Consider the following 17,529-nt stretch of genomic DNA (forward strand, 5'->3'; position numbering starts at 1 on the left):
AGCTTCCTGGGAAGGGACTTTGGAGCCCCAGACAAAAACCCACCCAGAGTCAGCAGCTTGGCTTGGCCTCCAAATGCTTTGGGTCTCTCAGGGCTGGTGGGATGCAGGGAGCCACATTTGCTAGGACAAGGGCTTGGGGTTGGGAGTTTGCCAAAGGAGGGGAAAAAACCAACCCCAAAGCAGCTGGCTTTTATCTGTGCCATGTTCCCAGGTGGATCACAGAGGTGTTAGGGTTGGAAGGGACCTCAAGGCTCAGCCAGTGAGTGGTTTTGCCCAGGGCTGGAGAGCTGCTGGGGAGCCTCAGCCCTTGCTGGGGAGCTTCAGCCCTTGCTGGGGAGCTCCAGCCCTTGCTGGAGAGCCTCAGCCCTTGCCGGGGAGCTTCAGCCCTTGCTGGGGAGCTTCAGCCCTTGCTGGGGAGCCTCAGCCCTTGCTGGGGAGCTTCAGCCCTTGCTGGGGAGCCTCAGCCCTTGCTGGGGAGCTTCAGCCCTTGCTGGGGAGCCTCAGCCCTTGCTGGAGAGCCTCAGCCCTTGCCGGGGAGCTTCAGCCCTTGCTGGGGAGCTGAGCCCTTGCCGGGGAGCTCCAGCCCTTGCCGGGGAGCTCCAGCCCTTGCTGGGGAGCTCCAGCCCTTGCTGGGGAGCTTCAGCCCTTGCTGGGGAGCTTCAGCCCTTGCTGGGGAGCTCCAGCCCTTGCTGGGGAGCTTCAGCCCTTGCCGAGGAGCTGAGCCCTTGCTGGGGAGCTCCAGCCCTTGCTGGGGAGCTTCAGCCCTTGCTGGGGAGCTGAGCCCTTGCTGGGGAGCTGAGCCCTTGCTGGGGAGCTTCAGCCCTTGCTGGGGAGCTGAGCCCTTGCTGGGGAGCTGAGCCCTTGCTGGGGAGCTCCAGCCCTTGCTGGGGAGCTGAGCCCTTGCTGGGGAGCTCCAGCCCTTGCCGGGGAGCTCCAGCCCTTGCTGGGGAGCTTCAGCCCTTGCCGGGGAGCTCCAGCCCTTGCTGGGGAGCTCCAGCCCTTGCTGGGGAGCTCCAGCCCTTGCTGGGGAGCTGAGCCCTTGCTGGGGAGCTGAGCCCTTGCTGGGGAGCTCCAGCCCTTGCTGGGGAGCTGAGCCCTTGCTGGGGAGCTTCAGCCCTTGCCGGGGAGCTTCAGCCCTTGCTGGGGAGCTTCAGCCCTTGCTGGGGAGCTTCAGCCCTTGCTGGAGAGCCTCAGCCCTTGCTGGGGAGCTCCAGCCCTTGCTGGGGAGCTCCAGCCCTTGCTGGGGAGCTTCAGCCCTTGCTGGGGGGCTGAGCCCTTGCTGGGGAGCTTCAGCCCTTGCTGGGGAGCTTCAGCCCTTGCTGGGGAGCTTCAGCCCTTGCTGGGGAGCTCCAGCCCTTGCTGGGGAGCTGAGCCCTTGCTGGGGAGCTGAGCCCTTGCTGGAGAGCTTCAGCCCTTGCTGGAGAGCTGAGCCCTTGCTGGAGAGCTTCAGCCCTTGCTGGGGGGCTGAGCCCTTGCTGGGGAGCTTCAGCCCTTGCTGGGGAGCTTCAGCCCTTGCTGGGGAGCTTCAGCCCTTGCTGGAGAGCTTCAGCTCTTGCCGGGGAGCTGAGCCCTTGCTGCAGAGCTCATCCCAGCACTAGAAGCCTCTGCTGAGCTCCGGAAAGCTCCCAAACCAAGAGTCTCAGCTCCCCCTAAGGTCTAAAGGAAGGAAAAAGCTCTTCCCAGCGTTGCTCCACCTGCTCCTAACCGCTCCAGCTGGAGGCTGCGGGGGGTCCTGGCCCTTCCTGCTTTGGGCAGGGCGGTTGGGTTCCCTAAGGCTGGCGATGGCCATGACCACCGAGGTGGTGTGAAGCCAGCCCTGGGCGCCCACAGCCAAGCTCAGAGATGCCAAAACCTCGGGCTGAAATATTCCTCTTCCACCAAGAGCCAGCTCAGAGAAAGCCTCAGAGAAAGTTCAGGCACTCAAGGCAGGAAAAAGCCCACGGGCTCTGTGTGTGTGGTGTCCCCCAGAGCCATGGCCATCGGTCCTGCACCCCCTTTGCCCACCCCTCAAACCACCTCCTGGGTCCAGTTTCATGGCTGAAGGTTGAATCAAACCTCATCCCCTTCCTCCCTCATCCCCTTCCTCCCTCATCCCCTTCCTCCCTCATCCCCTTCCTCCCTCATCCCCTTCCTCCCTCACCCCCTTCCTCCCTCATCCCCTTCCTCCCTCATCCCCTTCCTCCCTCACCCCCTTCCTCCCTCACCCCCTTCCTCCCTCACCCCCTTCCTCCCTCACCCCCTTCCTCCCTCACCCATTTTTCCCCCATCCCATCTGTCCCTCAACCCTTCTCCACCACATCACCCCTCTGGGAGCTTTATTCCCTTCTGCAGCAGAGAATCTGGGAGCAAGCTCAGGGAAAGGGCAGGATGGGAGCAGATGGAACACCAGCACCCAGCCTCCCACCCCCACCCAGCCTCCAAGGCAGCTGGGAGGTCCTTCCAGGCCAGTTAAAGGAGGACCCCAGCCCTCTTGGCGAGCATTTGGGGATGGTGGCCACGAAGGAGAAAGCTGTGCTGACCTGGAGGGGAGTGGAAGGAGGAAGGGGCCTCCAAGAATGGCCCTTGAGAGCTCCTGGCCACGTGTGGTGGCTCTGTTCCCAGGCTGAGCTCTCATTTCCTAGCGGAAACAACCACATCTCCCTTTGGATCTCCCCAGGCTCCGGCTGGAGCCGTTCCTCACCACCTCCCTGTCCTCCCCAGGGGCAGACCCCCGGGCTTGAGGTGCTTGTGAAGGAAGGGACAAGTCCAAAGGAAACAAAAAGGCAATTAAGGAGCTTCCTCAGGACCCTTCTGGGCTAGGAGGGGTCGTAAAGTTCATGCCACGTCCTGTTCCCTGCCTTATGCTCTCCTGGAAGGGAAACCACTGCCTCGAGGTGGTCCCAGTGCCTCTGAGGACCTCATTAGGACCATGCCAGAGCTGCTCTGGGGCTCACTGCTGCCTGAACACAATGTCCACGGCCAGGGAGGGAGAGCAATCACCCAGGAGCCAGTAAGGGAGGTGTCCTCCTCGGCGTCTCCCAAGGGGTAAGCATCCAACTCCTCCCCTGCAACACAGACCTTGGACTGGGGGCCCACCTCAGGGGGTCCAAGCCCCCCTCCCCACCTTACCATAGAACCACCAGGTTGGAAAAGACCTCAGAGATCATCAAATCCAACCTATTACCTAATGCCTAACACCTCCTGACTAACTAACCCATGGCTCCAGGTGCCACAGCCAAGCCTTTCCTGAACACCCCCAGGGATGGGGACTCCACCACCTCCCTGGGCAGCACATTCCAAGGGCAAATTACTCCTTCTGGGAAGAACTTTCTCCTCACCTCCAGCCTGAACCTCCCCTGGCACAGCTTGAGACTGTGGCCTCTTTTTCTGCTGCTGGTTGCCTGCCTGGGAGAAGAGATCAACCCCCACCTGGCTGCCACCTCCCTTCAGGGAGCTGGAGAGAGCAATGAGGTCTCCCCTGAGCCTCCTCTGCTCCAGGCTAAGCAACCCCAGCTCCCTCAGCCTCTCCTCACAGGGCTGTGCTCCAGACCCCTCCCCAGCTTTGTTGCCCTTCTCTGGACACCTTCCAGCAGCTCAACCTCTTTCCTAAACTGAGGAGCCCAGAACTGGACACAGGACTCAAGGTGTAGCCTAAGAAGTGCTGAGCACAGGGCACAATGACCTCCCTGCTCCTGCAGCCCACACTGTTCCTGCTGCAGGCCAGGATGCCCTTGGCCTTCTTGGCCACCTGGGCACACTGCTGGCTCCTGTTCAGCTGCTGTCCACCAGCACCCCCAGGTCCCTTCCTCAGCCTCCATCCCCTGCTGGCTTGCACTGGCTGTCCCTCTGCTGGCAAAGCCACCACGTTGAGCAAGAGGGGCCTGATGAGATTTCCATGAACAAACTTCCTCCAGGGAGCAAAGGGCAGCAGGATCCTGGCCCTGGCCTCAAGCCCACCTCCCAGGGAGCACCGGGCAGCAAAGGGACCTCTAACGGGAAGAGGAGGAGGAGGAGGAGGTGGTGGTGGGCAAGCCCAGGCTGAAGGAGGTATCTAAGCAGGGGCTGAGGGGTGCAGGATGGGCTGAGGGGTACAGGATGGGCTGAGGGGTGCAGGATGGGCTGAGGGGTGCAGGATGGGCTGAGGGGTGCAGGGTAGGCTGTGGGGTGCAGGATAGGCTGTGGGGTGCAGGATGGGCTGTGGGGTACAGGATGGGCTGAGGGGTGCAGGATGGGCTGAGGGGTACAGGATGGGCTGAGGGGTGCAGGATGGGCTGAGGGGTACAGGATGGGCTGAGGGGTACAGGATGGGCTGAGGGGTGCAGGATGGGCTGAGGGGTACAGGATGGGCTGAGGGGTGCAGGATAGGCTGTGGGGTACAGGATAGGCTGAGGGGTGCAGGATAGGCTGTGGGGTGCAGGATGGGCTGTGGGGTACAGGATAGGCTGAGGGGTGCAGGATAGGCTGAGGGGTGCAGGATGGGCTGAGGGGTACAGGATGGGCTGAGGGGTGCAGGATGGGCTGTGGGGTACAGGACGGGCTGAGGGGTGCAGGACAGGCTGAGGGGTGCAGGATGGGCTGAGGGGTGCAGGATGGGCTGTGGGGTGCAGGATAGGCTGTGGGGTGCAGGATGGGCTGAGGGGTGCAGGATGGGCTGAGGGTTGCAGGATGGGCTGTGGGGTACAGGATGGGCTGAGGGGTGCAGGATGGGCTGAGGGGTACAGGATGGGCTGAGGGGTGCAGGATGGGCTGTGGGGTACAGGACGGGCTGAGGGGTGCAGGACAGGCTGAGGGGTGCAGGATGGGCTGAGGGGTACAGGATGGGCTGTGGGGTACAGGATGGGCTGAGGGGTGCAGGATGGGCTGAGGGGTGCAGGATAGGCTGTGCGGTACAGGATGGGCTGAGGGGTACAGGATGGGCTGTGGGACAGCTTCAGAGGAGACTCCTTGGTGCTCCTTGTGTCACCATTCACGTGGACATGTCCCAGGTGCTGGCCCCCAGCAGGGTGGGAGCTGGCCAGGGTCCCTCACTCCCAGAAGGACATCGAGGAGCTGGAGCAGGGCCAGAGAAGGGCAACCAAGCTGGGGAAGGGGCTGGAGAGCAGCGCTGGGGAGGAGCAGCTGAGGGAGCTGGGGGTGTTGAGCCTGGAGCAGAGGAGGCTGAGGGGAGAGCTTCTGACTCTCTGCAGCTCCCTGCAAGGAGGCTGCAGCCAGGTGGGGGCTGGGCTCTTGTGCCAAGGAACAAGGGACAGGACAAAAGGAGATGGCCTCAGGCTGCCCCAGGGGAGGTTTAGGTTGGCCCTGAGGAACAATCTGTTCCCTAGAGAGTTGTCCAAGCCTGGCCCAGGCTGCCCAGGGCAGCGGTGGAGTCCCCATCCCTGGAGGGGTTCCTGAGCTGTGGAGCTGAGGGCTGTGGCTTGGTGGTGCCCTGGCAGTGCTGGGGGAAGGCTTGGGCTCCAGGATCCCGAGGGTCTCTGCCAGCCAAAGCATTCTGCGCTTCCAGGATCCCCTGCCCCAGCTGCCCAGCCCTGCAGGCGATGGCAGCCACCGCGGTGACCGACGCAGGAGGCGTGAGGATCATCACAGAGCTCATCCCAGCCACGGACCCCCGGGCAGCCCAGCTGGCTGCTGGCTCCAGGCCACCCCCACCCACTGTGTCGTCCTTCCGAGTCAGAGGCTTCAGAAGGGCTCAGCCCAGGATACTGGGGGTGAGACACGGCGGCCGGGGGCGCCCCGGCGACAAGGCAGGGATCCCCGGGCACCATCCTGCTTCTCCTTGCCTGGGGGCAGCCAGGGCCGGGCCACGCAGTGGTGCCAAGTGCCAGCACACCAGGCTGTCCCCAAGACCCCTCCTGGCACTGCAGGGGGCAGGCAGGGCACGGTGTGCCACTGGGGCTGGGCTGGGAGCGGGCTGGCAGCGCTGGTCACCCTTTGCTGGTGCTGAGAGGGGGATCCCTCTCCCCTGTCCTTCCCCCAGACCATCCACATCTTCACTGGGCTCCTCCACATCTGCTTTGGGATCATCCTGACAGCTTCAGAGCACCAGGCCCCTTCGCTGCCCGTGGCCAGTGGGATCCTCTTCTGGCTCGGGGTCTTGGTGAGCAGGGACAGGGCTGGGCCTCCCCTCCTCCCCGTGCCACCGGGGGGTGAGGGGGGGTCGGGAACCACATCTCCTCCTCACCAGGACCTCCTTGTACACCCACAGCTTCGGGCTGTCCCCTCTGGGGCTGGAGAGGGGCTGGGTCCAGCCCCAAAGCCCCCTCCCCAGCCAGGGGGGCGCTGGGAGGTGCAGGAGGGGTGGGAGGGATCCACGCCTGGCTGCTGACCACCTCCTCCCCCTCTCTTTCCTGGAGCAGCTCCTGGTCTCTGGCTCCCTGCTGGTGGAGACTGACAAAAGGGAGAACATCTTGCTGGTAAGTGGGTGCCCTGAGGCCAGCCTGGGAGGGACAAGCCACCCCACTCCTTGCTTCTGTGGCTCCTGCCCCTTCCCTGGGCTCTCAGACCCCTTCCCTGCAGCCTGGACTCACCCCACAGGGTCTGCAGAGCAGCTCATCTCACCCTCAGAGATGCCCAGCAGGCACAGGGTGGGCACATCCCCACCCTCCAGGGCCTCCAGCAGGTGCTGGGAGCCTGGCAGAGTCACTCTCAGGGACAAAGGATGTCACAGAGGCTGCTTCCTCCAGGGGCAGATTTGGCCAGCTTGGAGTCATCCTCAGGCAAACAGCAAAACCTCTCCTGAGGGGGCTGGGGCTGCTCAGTCTGGAGAGGAGAAGGCTCCCAGGAGACCTCATTGTGGCCTTCCAGGATCTACAGGGGGCTACAGGAAAGCTGGGGAGAGACTTTTGAGGGTGTCAGGGAGGGATAGGATGGGGGGGATGGAGCACAACTAGAAGTGGGGAGATTGAGATTGGATGTGAGGAAGAAGCCTGGCACAGGTTGCCCAGGGAGGTGGTGGAAGCCTCCTGCCTGGAGGTGTTTGCAGCCAGGCTGGAGGTGGCTGTGAGCAGCCTGCTGTGGTGTGAGGTGTCCCTAGGTCTCTTCCAACCTGGTCTATTCCTATTCCTATTCCTATTCCTATTCCTATTCTATTCCATTCCATTCCATTCCAATTCCATCCTATTCTTACTCCATCCTATTCTTACTCCATCCTATTCTTACTCTATCCTATTCCAATTCTATCCTATTCCAATTCTATCCTATTCCAATTCTATCCTATTCCTATTCTATCCTATTCTATCCTATTCCTATTCTATTCCTACTCTACCCTACCCCAAGGCAGGGGGGTTGGAACTGGCTGAGCCTTGAGGTCCCTTCCAGCCCTGACCATTCTCTGATTCCAAGCCCCAGGGGCAGCCTTCTCCCCCAGCTCCCTGGCAACTCGTGGAGGTCTTTGTGGGAGGGGTGGGCACCCTGCTGTCACCCCCCCCCAGCTCCTGGCTGCTGCTGGCTGACTGGAGGTGACCCCCACAGGTGAAGGCCTGCTGCGTGGTCAACGTGGGGGTGGTGCTGAGCACGCTGCTGGCCACCCTGCTGCACACCACAGCCATCACCCAGGACGCCCCTGGCTGCCAGGCCACCCTGCTCCACAGCCTGAAACCTGCCTGGTGCTTCAACCCCAAGAACAAGGTAGAACCTCCTGGCCCTGCTCTGGGCATGGGGGGTTGGGGTCTGAGCCTCCCAGCGCCGGCTGGGATCAAGCAAGCACATGGGAGGGGATGGGATGTAAGCAGGACCCTTCTGCTCTCCTCCTCCTCGTAGAAGCTGAGCCATGGGCTGGATTCCATCTTGGTCATCTTCAACCTCCTGGAGTTCTGTGTGGCAGTGGCTGCCGTGGCCTTTGGCTACCATGCCCTCAAGCAGCAAAACTACTCCCGCATGGTGAGAGGGGCAGGGGCTCTGGGGGGGTCTCAGGGACCTTTGAGAGGGGTGCTCAGGGACCTTTGAGAGGGGCTGGGGGCTCTGGGGGTCTCAGGGACCTTTGAGAGGGGCTGGGGCTCTGGGGGTCTCAGGGACCTTTGAGAGGGGCAGGGGCTCTGGGGGGGTCTCAGGGACCTTTGAGAGGGGCTGGGGGCTCTGGGGGTCTCAGGGACCTTTGAGAGGGGCAGGGGCTCTGGGGGGGTCTCAGGGACCTTTGAGAGGGGCTGGGGGCTCTGGGGGTCTCAGGGACCTTTGAGAGGGGCAGGGGCTCTGGGGGGGTCTCAGGGACCTTTGAGAGGGGCTGGGGGCTCTGGGGGTCTCAGGGACCTTTGAGAGGGGGGCTCAGGGAATTTCGAGAGGGGCTAGGGAACTTTGGCAGGACCGGGACAGTGCTCCCCCGCCCCCTTCCCTCCCCCAAGGGGCTGCCCCAGGCCGGGGGCACTCAACAATTCCTCTGCACGACCCCAAACTTCCCCCTTTTCATTTTTTCTCCTCGCAGGCACTGTAGCCACGGCTAAACCCGCAGCTGTCTGCCGAGAAGCACCACGAGCTTCGGCCCTACCACAACCAAGTCGCTGGAGCCCCTGGAAGCCCTCCCCGGAGCCCGGCTCTGGAGCTGGCCGCGGCCTGAGGCACCTCCATGCCCCTGCCCCGGGCTCGGGGCCTGGCCCCGGGACGGTGGCTGTTCCCCTCCGTGGTTTGGGACCCCAATAAAGGCCTCTCGCCCAAGCCTAGGCCAGGGATGTCTCCAGAGCTCTCTGAGGAAACGGGGGAGGCCTCACCGGGTAGGACTGGGGGGGTGGGGGGGTGAACGGCCGCCGGCACAGGCCGCCCCCGTGCCCGGCCCTGCCCGGCACAAAGATGGCGGCCTCCACCCAGCGCCGTTGCGCAGGCGGGCGGTGTTGCCCAATTGCCCAATAGCAATATGGCGGCCGAGGCCTCGCGGTCGCCGCCGCTCGGCTTGCGCGCAACAGCGGCGCGGCGCTGCTCTGACGTCATCACCGTGCGCCGCAAAGGGGAAGGCGCCGCGTGGAGGATGGAGGAGCCCCAGGGGGCGGCCCCGGTGTCGACCCCTGCCCCGGCCCGGCGGCCTCGGAAGGCCGCCAAGAAGCGCAAGGAGGCTGCGGCAGTGGTCATCCCGCGGGGCAGGCCCAAATCGGGGCGGGTGTGGAAGGACCCCGACAAGAAGAGGTGGGTGCGGGGAGGGACCGGCAGGCTGCTGTTGGGGTCTTTTTGAGGAGAGTGTTTTGGGGGTCCACAGTTGGAGGCAGGGCTGCTGGGAGGTTCTCGAGCGCTGAGGGAAGCTCTGGGGGTTGTTTTTTGGGGAGATGCCATGGGGGCAGGGCTGTGGTTGGGTTCAGGCTTGGCGGGAGGCTCTGCAAGTGCTCTGGGTGGAGAGTCCCTACAAGGCTTTTGCCCCACAGACACCCTGTAGGAGCCTCCTTTATCTGACCCCAACCCCATGGAGGGTGACCACAGCAGTGGAGGGTTTCTGTGAGCCACGGGGAGCTGAGCTCTGCCTTCTCCAGCTGCCAACACGACCCCTCTGCCTGCCCAGGTTCTCACACATGATCCAGGACAAAGCACTTCGAAGCTCCTGGGCACGGAAGATGAAGGAGAGGCAGGAGAAGAAGCTTGTCCAGGACCTGGCACGGCAGCTGCAGGAGGGGAAGCAGCGGGAACGAGAGGTAACAACCTCTGGGCAGCCTGCTCCAGGCCTCCAGCACCCTCACCCCAAACAACTTTCTCCTCAGCTTCAGAGGCAACCTCCTGCCTACCACTTTGTGCCCTCTGCCCCTTGGCCTGGCCCTGGGCACCACTGAACAGAGTCTGGCCCCAGCCTCTTGCCCCCCACAGCTCCTTTAGCTCTTGCTGAGCATTGCTCAGCTGCCCTCTGGGGCTGCTTTTCTGCAGGCTCCACAGCCCCAGGGCTCTCAGCCTTTGCTCCTCACAGAGCTGCTCCAGGCCCCTCAGCACCTTCAGAGCCTGCCCTGGGCTCTCTCCAGCAGTTCCCAGGCTCTCTGGAACTGGGGAGCCCAGAACTGGAGCCAGGACTGCAGCTGTAGCCTGGCTGGGGCAGAGTAGAGAAGGAGGAGACCCTCCCTTGCCCTGCTGGGGTCTTCTTCATGCCCCCAGGAGACCACTGGCTTCCTTGGATGCCAGGGCACATTGCTGCCCCATGGGCAACTTGTTGTCCCCCAGCACTGCCAGGTCCTCCTTGGAGCTGCTTCCCAGCAGGCCCCCCCTGCCCTGCACTGCTGCAGGAGGTTGTTCCTCCCCCGGTGCAGGACCCTCCACTTGCCCTGGTTGGACTCCATGAGGTTCCTCAGCCACCTCTTCATCCTGGCCAGGTCTCCCTGAGTAGCAGCTCCTGTCCTGGTGCCCAGTCCAGGCTGTGACAGTCACAAGCTGCACATCACCCACGCAGGGTAAGGTCCCAGGCTCGCTTCCAGCCGGGCTTTGTGCCACGCATTTCACGCTCAGGTGGACGTCACTTGGGCTGCCACAGCCCCTGCAGCTCCTTGAGTGGTGCTGGTGGGTGCATAGTGGGTGGGGTTTAGGCCCAGAGGGAGTGGAGGAGCCCACAGGGAATGTTTTGCTGCTGCTCCCTCAGGAGAAGAAACGGCGAAGGGAGGAGAACATCAAACGGCGCCTGGAGAACGAGAGGAAGGCAGAGATTGTCCAAGTGGTGAGTTGTGGCCTCCAGAGCATGGAGAGCTGGGCCTCCAGTTTGCTTCAGTTCCTCTCCTCACCTCCAGTTCCCCTCCTTGGCTCCTCCTGTGGGCAGGCCTGGGGCATTCCAGCCACCCCCCAGCCACGCCGGGAGGGTTTTCTTCTCTGCTGTCCTCCAGAGCGGGGTTGAGGGGAGAGGCACAGCTTCCCTTTCATGCCTGAGGAAACCAAAGAGGGGCTCAGCATGGGGATCAGCAGCAGATGGGGTGGCAGAGTGAGGGAAACATGGTGCTGGTGGGCATCCAGGCATGATGCTGTGAGCAAACTCGTGGCTGTTCCACCTGGAAGAGACTTGGGAGGGGTGTGGAGAACCATGGAATGGTCAGGGCTGGAAGGGAGCTCAAGGCTCAGCCAGCTCCAACCCCCCTGCCACGGCCAGGGACGCCTCACACTGCAGCAGGTTGCTCACAGCCACCTCCAGCTCCATGCACAGGGCTGGGAAGCTGACAGCTCCACTGTGCCCCTGTCTCTTCCCTCCAAATCCCATTCTTTCTCCCCTGCCTCCCTCCCTCCCCAGATCCGGAACCCGCTGAAGCTGAAGAGGGCCAAGAAGAAGCAGCTGCGGCGGGTGGAGAAGAGGGACACCCTGGCCCTGCTCCAGAAGGCCCCTGCCAGGCCCCAGGCCCCCCCAGAATGAGAGGGGAAACGAGGACACTGCTGCCCAAGCCCTGCAGATGGGGCTTCCCTGCCTCCTGCCCCTCCTCAGGGATGATTCCTCAGCTTGGAGGGGCCCTTGGTGTTGGACACCGCAGTGAGCTGCTCCGGGACATGCAGGAAGCAGCTCCTGAATCCTTCTCTTTGCCTTTGTGGAGCTGCTGGAGCTGGGAAATTGGTTTTCACCTGCCCCAAATCTGCCTTTTCTGTGGAAAAATGAAGAGGAGCTGATCCATGCTGGCCTCCAGTGAATCAGTGGGGGAAGGGGGGGGCTGGAGGCTCCATCTTTGGGCTTCTCAGCTTTGCTGGGGTCACCCCCTGAGGTTCTCCTTCCTCAGAGAGATGGGGAGGTCACCTCCTGAAGTTTTCTCCCCTCAAAGAGGTGGGGGTCACCTCCTGAAGTTCCCCTTCCTCAAACAGGAGGAACTGTCATGCCCCTGGGATTGAGCCCTGCAGCTTGTCACAGAGGGGAGGGGACTGTGGAGATGGGAGTGGGGTGCAGAGTGCCACTCAGCTTGCTGTAACCCTGCTTGGGGTGGGGGTGGGAGCTGCAGAGTGGGTTGGGGTGGGGAGTGGGCAGGCTGTAATGGAAGGCTTTGGTGGGGCTAACCCCTCTCCAACCTCCTTAATCTTCAGCTTTCCTGTTTTTTTCTTGCTCTTGGTCTGCAGCCTGCTGGGAGCCAGACCAGTGGGGTGAGGGTGGGCACAGGTGGGGCTGAAGTGAGAGGGGAGCAAATAGGAGGCTGCAGTGAGGTGTGGTGGTGCCCAGGAGCTTCCTTTTGGGGAGGGGGACACAGGCTTGTGGCAGTGATGGGCTGAGGGCATCACAGCAGACCCATAGGGGAAGGGAAAGTAGGGGGGAGGGAAGTAGGGGAAGGATTGCTGGGGGGAAGGGGAAGCAGGAATGGAGAGGGAAGGAGTTGGAGGGAAGCAGGAATGGGGAGGAAGTGGGAATTGGGATGAGAAAAGGGATTGAGTTGGGAAAGGAGGGGCAGGAGGAATTGAGGGGAAATTGGGAACTGGGGAGAAATAGGAAGTGGAGGGGAAAGGAGGAATTGGGAAGGGGTAAGGAGGAGCTGTGGAGGGGAGGAAGGGGAGGAAGGAATTGGTAAGGAGGAATTAGGGGGGAGAAGTAGGAATTGGGGGGGAAGTAGGAATTTAGGGGTGGAAGCTGGAGTTAAGGAAAACAGGAACTGAAGGAGGAGGAAAGGGATTAGGGGGAGGGAAGCAGGAACTGAAGGCAAGAAAAGGGAAGAGGGAGGAACTGCAGGGAGAAGTAGGAATGGGGAGAAGCACAATTTTAGGGGGGGGAAGTAGGAATTGGAGGGGGAGAAGTAGGAATTTGGGAGTGGGAGGAGGAAAATAGGGGTTTGAGGGAGGGAAGTAGGAATTGAAGGTGAGGAAAGAAGAGAGAGGAAGCAACTGGATGGAAAGTAGGAACTTGGGGGGGGAAGTAGGAACTGAAGGGGAGGGAAGTAGGAATGGGGGGAAAGTAGGAATTGAAGGTGGGGGAAGTAGGAAATGGGGGGGAAGCAGGAACTGGAGGTGAGGAAAGTGGGAATTGGAGGGGGGGAATAGGAAATTGGGAGGGGAAGCAGGAACTGGGAGGAGGAAAGCAGGGGTCTGGGGAAGGCAAGTAGGAATTGGGGTGGGTTTTTTGGGGGGTGGGGGTGCTACAGGCAGGGGGAGGGGACCTGGCCCGTGGGCACCTGCGCAGCTCAGCGGGACTGGTGCCAGCCTGGCAGGGTCATGGGGCGGGAGGGCTCTGCCCTCGTCGGTTCTTGGGCTAATGATTGCCCAGGCTCGGGACGAGCAGATCCCAGCCTCTGCCGCCTCTCCGCAGCGCTCCGGCGGCAGCCCAGCCTTCTGCCCGCCAGGGTAAGGGTGCTGGGAACGTTGGGGGGGGGGGGGTGCGGGGCTGGAGCCCACCCCCAGGAGCTGCAGAGCCGGTGGGCGAGCAGAGCTCCGTGGCGGGGCTGGTTTTGCGCTGGGGCCGTGGTGGCTTTGTCTCCTCCCGGCGCTGGCCGGGGGCCAGCAGCTCGCTGGATTCCCTCCCTCTTGCCCTTGGGGAGCCAATGGGATCGGACTGGGGAGGGGGGTGGGGGGAGGCTCGGAGCCACTGCCCCCCAGGAGCCCCTGTCCCCAGGACCCCCTACCCTGGTGCTGCCCTGGGGTGCAGAGGGGGAGAGGGGATGCTGGCTGCTGGGGACACTGGAGCTGAGGGACAGAATGAAAAGGGGGTGACTCTGACCAGGACCTGGGGGGAGGGGGGCTTTAGCCAACTGACCCTACCCCTAGGACCCCCTACCCTGGCTCTGTGCTGGGATACAGAGGAAGAAGATGGAGAAAAGGGGTGGTGGCTGCAGGGGACGCTGGGGCTGGGGGACAGAAGAAAAAGGGGTGGCTCTGAGCAGGACTGGGGGGGAGGGGGTTGTAGCCCCTACTTCAAGACCCCCTACCCTGGTGCTGCCCTGGGGTGCAGAGGAAGAGGAGGGGGAGAGGGGATGCTGGCTGCAGGGGACCCTGGGGCTGAGGGACAGAAGGAAAAAGGTTGTAGCCCCTGCCCCCAAGCCCCCTTACCCTGGTTTGAGCCTGGGGTGCTGAGGAGGAGAATGGGGAGAGGGGACAGTGGGTGCTAGGGGCACAGAAGGAAAAGGGACGACTCTGGGGGTGACCCAGCTGCTGGCTGGGTTTGGGGGGGTGGGAGCTGCTGGAGAGGGTTTTTGGGGTGGGAGGGGGGGCTGGTGCTCCATGTCCTCAGGGATTGCAGTGAGAGCAGCTGGGCTGCAGACCCCCTCTGTGTCCCTCCTTGGGATCCCTGGGGATGGTCCCTTGCTGCCAGCCCACCGAGGGCCACCAAGCAGCTTCCTCCTCACTCAGTGGAGTGGGCAACCAACCACGGGGTGCTCAGGGGCTGTGATGCTCATCTCCACACCTCACCTGGAATACTGCCCCCAGTTTTGGGCTCCCCAGTTCAAGAGGGACAAGGATCTGCTGGAGAGAGTCCATGGAGGGTTACAAAGATGCTGCAGGGACTGCAGCACTGCCCTGTGAGGAGAGGCTGAGAGCCCTGGGGGTGTTCAGTCTGGAGAGGAGAAGATTGAGAGGGGATCTGATCAATGCCTATCAATAGCTGAGGGTCAGGGGGGAGGGCACAGGCTCTGCTCAGCTGCACTCTGTGACAGGACAAGGGGCAATGGATAGAAACTAGAGGACAGGAGGTTCCACGAGCACGGGCAGAGGGCTGGAGCTGCTCTGCTAGGAGGACAGACAGAGAGAGTTGGGGTTGTTCAGTCTGGACAAGAGAAGGCTCCCAGGAGACCTTCCTGTGGCCTTCCAGGATCTGCAGAGGGCTGCAGGAAAGCTGGGGAGGGACTCCTGAGGGTGTCAGGGAGGGATAGGACTGGGGGGGGGATGGAGCAAAACTAGAAATGGGGAGATGGAGATTGGCTGTGAGGAAGAAGTTGCTCCCCAGGAGGGTGGTGAGAGCCTGGCACAGGCTGCCCAGGGAGGTGGTGGAAGCCTCCTGCCTGGAGGTGTTTGCAGCCAGGCTGGAGGTGGCTGTGAGCAGCCTGCTGCAGTGTGAGGTGTCCCTGGCCATGGCAGGGGGCTTGGAGCTGGCTGAGCCTTGAGCTCCCTTCCAACCCTAACAGTTCTGTGATTCTAAGGGGCAATGGATGGAAACTCCAGCACAGGAGGCTCCACCTCAACAGGAGGAGGAACTTCTTCACTGTGTGAGGGTCCCAGAGCACTGGAGCAGGCTACCCAGAGAGGTTGTGGGGTCTCCTGCTCTGGAGCCTTCCAAGCCCCATCTGGATGCGTTCCTGTGCCGGATCCCGTGCTCCTGCTCTGGCAAGGGGGGGTTGGACTGGATGATCTCCGGAGGTCCCTCCCAACCCCTCTCCTCCTGTGCTCCCGCAGCTGCAGCATGGTGGAGGTGACGGTGACGCCGGAGCGGTCGCTGTCGGACCGGCGGGTGCGGGTGCGGGTGCGGGGTCTGCGCCCTGCCCAGCTGGTCACCCTGCGGGCAGCGCTGACCGACGAGCAGGGACAGGACTTCCAGGCTCGAGCCTTCTTCCGCGCCGACCCCGGGGGCGAGGTGGACCCCGGGCGCCACCCCGCTCTGGGGGGCAGCTACGCGGGCGTCTGCCCCATGGGGCTCTTCTGGTTCCTGCAGCCCGACAGACCCTTCCGCCGCCTGCTCAAGAGGGACGTGGCCGGCAGCCCCTTCCTCGTCCGGCTGCAGGTCTTCGACGGCCTCCAGCTGGCCGCCAGCCCCCCGGAGCCGCCGCTGGCCTCCTGCCGGGCTGAGCGCTGGTTCGTGGGTCCCGGCGTGCGCCGGCTGCCCGTCAAGGAGGGCAGGGTCCGGGGGGCTCTCTTCTTGCCTCCCGGTGAGCTACAGGGGGACCTCGGGGCGCCTGGGGGATGCCTGGGGGCCAGGTGGGATGGCGCCGGGGGCTCTTCCCCTCCGTGGGTGATGGTCTCTCTGTCTGGCTGCCCACAGGAGCGGGACCCTTCCCGGGGGTGATCGACCTGTTCGGGGGCGCCGGTGGCCTCATTGAGTTCCGTGCGGGGCTGCTGGCCAGCAGGGGCTTCGCCGTGCTGGCCTTGGCCTTCTTCGGCTACGACGACCTGCCCAGCACCATGGCCCAGCTCGACCTGGGCTACTTTGAAGAGGCAGCTGAGGTGCTCCTCCGGCACCCCAAGGTGAGCTCTGCGGCGGGACGGGCGGCTCCTGGGGACCAGCTCGGTGAGGAGGATGCTGTGATGGCCATGAAGGACACCCTGCTCACCAGGAGACCCCCACTCACCAGGGATGCCCTGGGGATGTCCTGGCAAGCAGGAAGGCAGTGGTGAATGAGGAGATCTTGGTGAATGGGATGTCCTGGTGACCAGGGCCATCCCCAGAAGCAAGCTCTCCTGGGGACATCCCAAGGAGATGATGACCAGGGGCTGTCCAAGCCAGCTCTCCTGGGGACATCCCAATGAGCAGGAGGTCCTGGTGAGCAGGGCTGCCCAGGCCAGCTCTCCTGGGGATCTCCCAATGAGCAGGAGGTCCTGGTGAGCAGGGCTGCCCAGGCCAGCTCTCCTGGGGATCTCCCAATGAGCAGGAGGTCCTGGTGAGCAGGGCTGCCCAGGCCAGCTCTCCTGGGGACATCCCAATGAGCAGGAGGTCCTGGTGAGCAGGGCTGCCCAGGCCAGCTGTCCTGGGGACATCCCAATGAGCAGGAGGTCCTGGTGAGCAGGGCTGCCCAGGCCAGCTGTCCTGGGGACATCCCAATGAGCAGGAGGTCCTGGTGAGCAGGGCTGCCCAGGCCAGCTCTCCTGGGGACATCCCAATGAGCAGGAGGTCCTGGTGAGCAGGGCTGCCCAGGCCAGCTGTCCTGGGGACATCCCAATGAGCAGGAGGTCCTGGTGAGCAGGGCTGCCCAGGCCAGCTGTCCTGGGGACCTCCCAATGAGCAGGAGGTCCTGGTGCCCAGGGCTGTCCAAGCCAGCTGTCCTGGGGACATCCCAAGGAGATGGTGGCCAGGGCTGCCCAGGCCAGCAGGCTGTCCCAGTGGCCAGGCACTGAGCCCTGCTGCCCCTTGGGCTCCATCCTCTCCCACCGCAGGTGCGAGGCCCTGGCCTGGGAGTCGTCGGCGTCTCCAAAGGAGCCGAAGTGGCCCTGGCCATGGCCACCTTCCTCCCCCAGGTGGTGGCCACGGTGTGGATCAACGGCACGGCCTCCCTCCATGGCACCCCCCTGGTCTACAAGGACCTCTTCATCCCCCCCATCCCCTACTGCGTGGAGCGAGTGATCTTCACGGAGCTGGGGGCCATGGACAACTCGGCCGTCTTTGACGACCCCCAGGACCCTGCCTACAGCACCTCAGCCATCCCCACCGAGAGGATCCGAGGCAAGGTCCTCTTTGTGGTGGGAGAGGCCGACAGGAGCGTCAACAGCAAGCTCTTTGCTCAGCTGGCCATGGCACGGATGCCGCCGGGGAGCTGCCGCCTCCTCTCCTACCCCGGGGCTGGGCACTTGATAGAACCTCCTGGCTCCCCCCTCTGCAGCATGTCCAGCCTTCGGGGCTCCCCCAGGCCCCTGCTGTGGGGAGGTGAAGCCCAAGCCCATGCCAAAGCCCAGGAGCACTCCTGGCAGGAGATCATCAGCTTCTTGCAGCTCCACTTGGGTTCTGTCGCCACCGGGAAGCTGTGAGGGCTGTGGGGAGGCGGTGGAAGGGGCTGGGGCTGCCCCAGGGTTTGT

At 63.3% G+C, this 17,529-nt stretch overlaps 3 protein-coding genes across 3 annotated transcripts; all 3 read left to right on the forward strand.

The window, feature by feature from the left end:
* Window positions 1-5,503: 5,503 nt before the first annotated feature.
* On the forward strand, window positions 5,504-8,619 carry LOC128898352 (membrane-spanning 4-domains subfamily A member 15-like). The gene is made up of 6 exons (XM_054171885.1): window positions 5,504-5,684; window positions 5,954-6,073; window positions 6,333-6,389; window positions 7,447-7,602; window positions 7,735-7,854; window positions 8,393-8,619. Exons 1-6 carry the CDS (start codon window positions 5,514-5,516, stop codon window positions 8,399-8,401), a joined length of 633 nt encoding a protein of 210 aa, XP_054027860.1. The 5' UTR covers window positions 5,504-5,513; the 3' UTR covers window positions 8,402-8,619.
* Window positions 8,620-8,906: 287 nt separating this feature from the next.
* On the forward strand, window positions 8,907-11,505 carry CCDC86 (coiled-coil domain containing 86). Its single transcript, XM_054171847.1, has 4 exons — window positions 8,907-9,084; window positions 9,452-9,581; window positions 10,508-10,582; window positions 11,144-11,505. Exons 1-4 carry the CDS (start codon window positions 8,930-8,932, stop codon window positions 11,261-11,263), a joined length of 480 nt encoding a protein of 159 aa, XP_054027822.1. The 5' UTR covers window positions 8,907-8,929; the 3' UTR covers window positions 11,264-11,505.
* A 3,703-nt stretch (window positions 11,506-15,208) lies between these two features.
* Window positions 15,209-17,481, forward strand: LOC104296264 (acyl-coenzyme A amino acid N-acyltransferase 1). The gene is made up of 3 exons (XM_009896049.2): window positions 15,209-15,671; window positions 15,785-15,987; window positions 16,894-17,481. Exons 1-3 carry the CDS (start codon window positions 15,209-15,211, stop codon window positions 17,479-17,481), a joined length of 1,254 nt encoding a protein of 417 aa, XP_009894351.2.
* Window positions 17,482-17,529: the final 48 nt, after the last annotated feature.

The sequence above is a fragment of the Dryobates pubescens genome, chromosome 22 (assembly GCF_014839835.1).
Source record: "Dryobates pubescens isolate bDryPub1 chromosome 22, bDryPub1.pri, whole genome shotgun sequence".
Taxonomy (NCBI): domain Eukaryota; kingdom Metazoa; phylum Chordata; class Aves; order Piciformes; family Picidae; genus Dryobates; species Dryobates pubescens.

Coding starts and splice junctions, on each gene's coding strand:
- LOC104296264 (XM_009896049.2), top strand. CDS start 15,209: ATGGTGGAGGTGACGGTGACGCCGGAGCGGTCGCTGTCGGACCGGCGG. Junction 15,672..15,784: donor GGCTCTCTTCTTGCCTCCCG/GTGAGCTACAGG, acceptor GGCTGCCCACAG/GAGCGGGACCCTTCCCGGGG. Junction 15,988..16,893: donor TGCTCCTCCGGCACCCCAAG/GTGAGCTCTGCG, acceptor CTCCCACCGCAG/GTGCGAGGCCCTGGCCTGGG.
- LOC128898352 (XM_054171885.1), top strand. CDS start 5,514: ATGGCAGCCACCGCGGTGACCGACGCAGGAGGCGTGAGGATCATCACA. Junction 5,685..5,953: donor CTCAGCCCAGGATACTGGGG/GTGAGACACGGC, acceptor TCCTTCCCCCAG/ACCATCCACATCTTCACTGG. Junction 6,074..6,332: donor TCTTCTGGCTCGGGGTCTTG/GTGAGCAGGGAC, acceptor TTCCTGGAGCAG/CTCCTGGTCTCTGGCTCCCT.
- CCDC86 (XM_054171847.1), top strand. CDS start 8,930: ATGGAGGAGCCCCAGGGGGCGGCCCCGGTGTCGACCCCTGCCCCGGCC. Junction 9,085..9,451: donor AAGGACCCCGACAAGAAGAG/GTGGGTGCGGGG, acceptor CTGCCTGCCCAG/GTTCTCACACATGATCCAGG. Junction 10,583..11,143: donor AGGCAGAGATTGTCCAAGTG/GTGAGTTGTGGC, acceptor CTCCCTCCCCAG/ATCCGGAACCCGCTGAAGCT.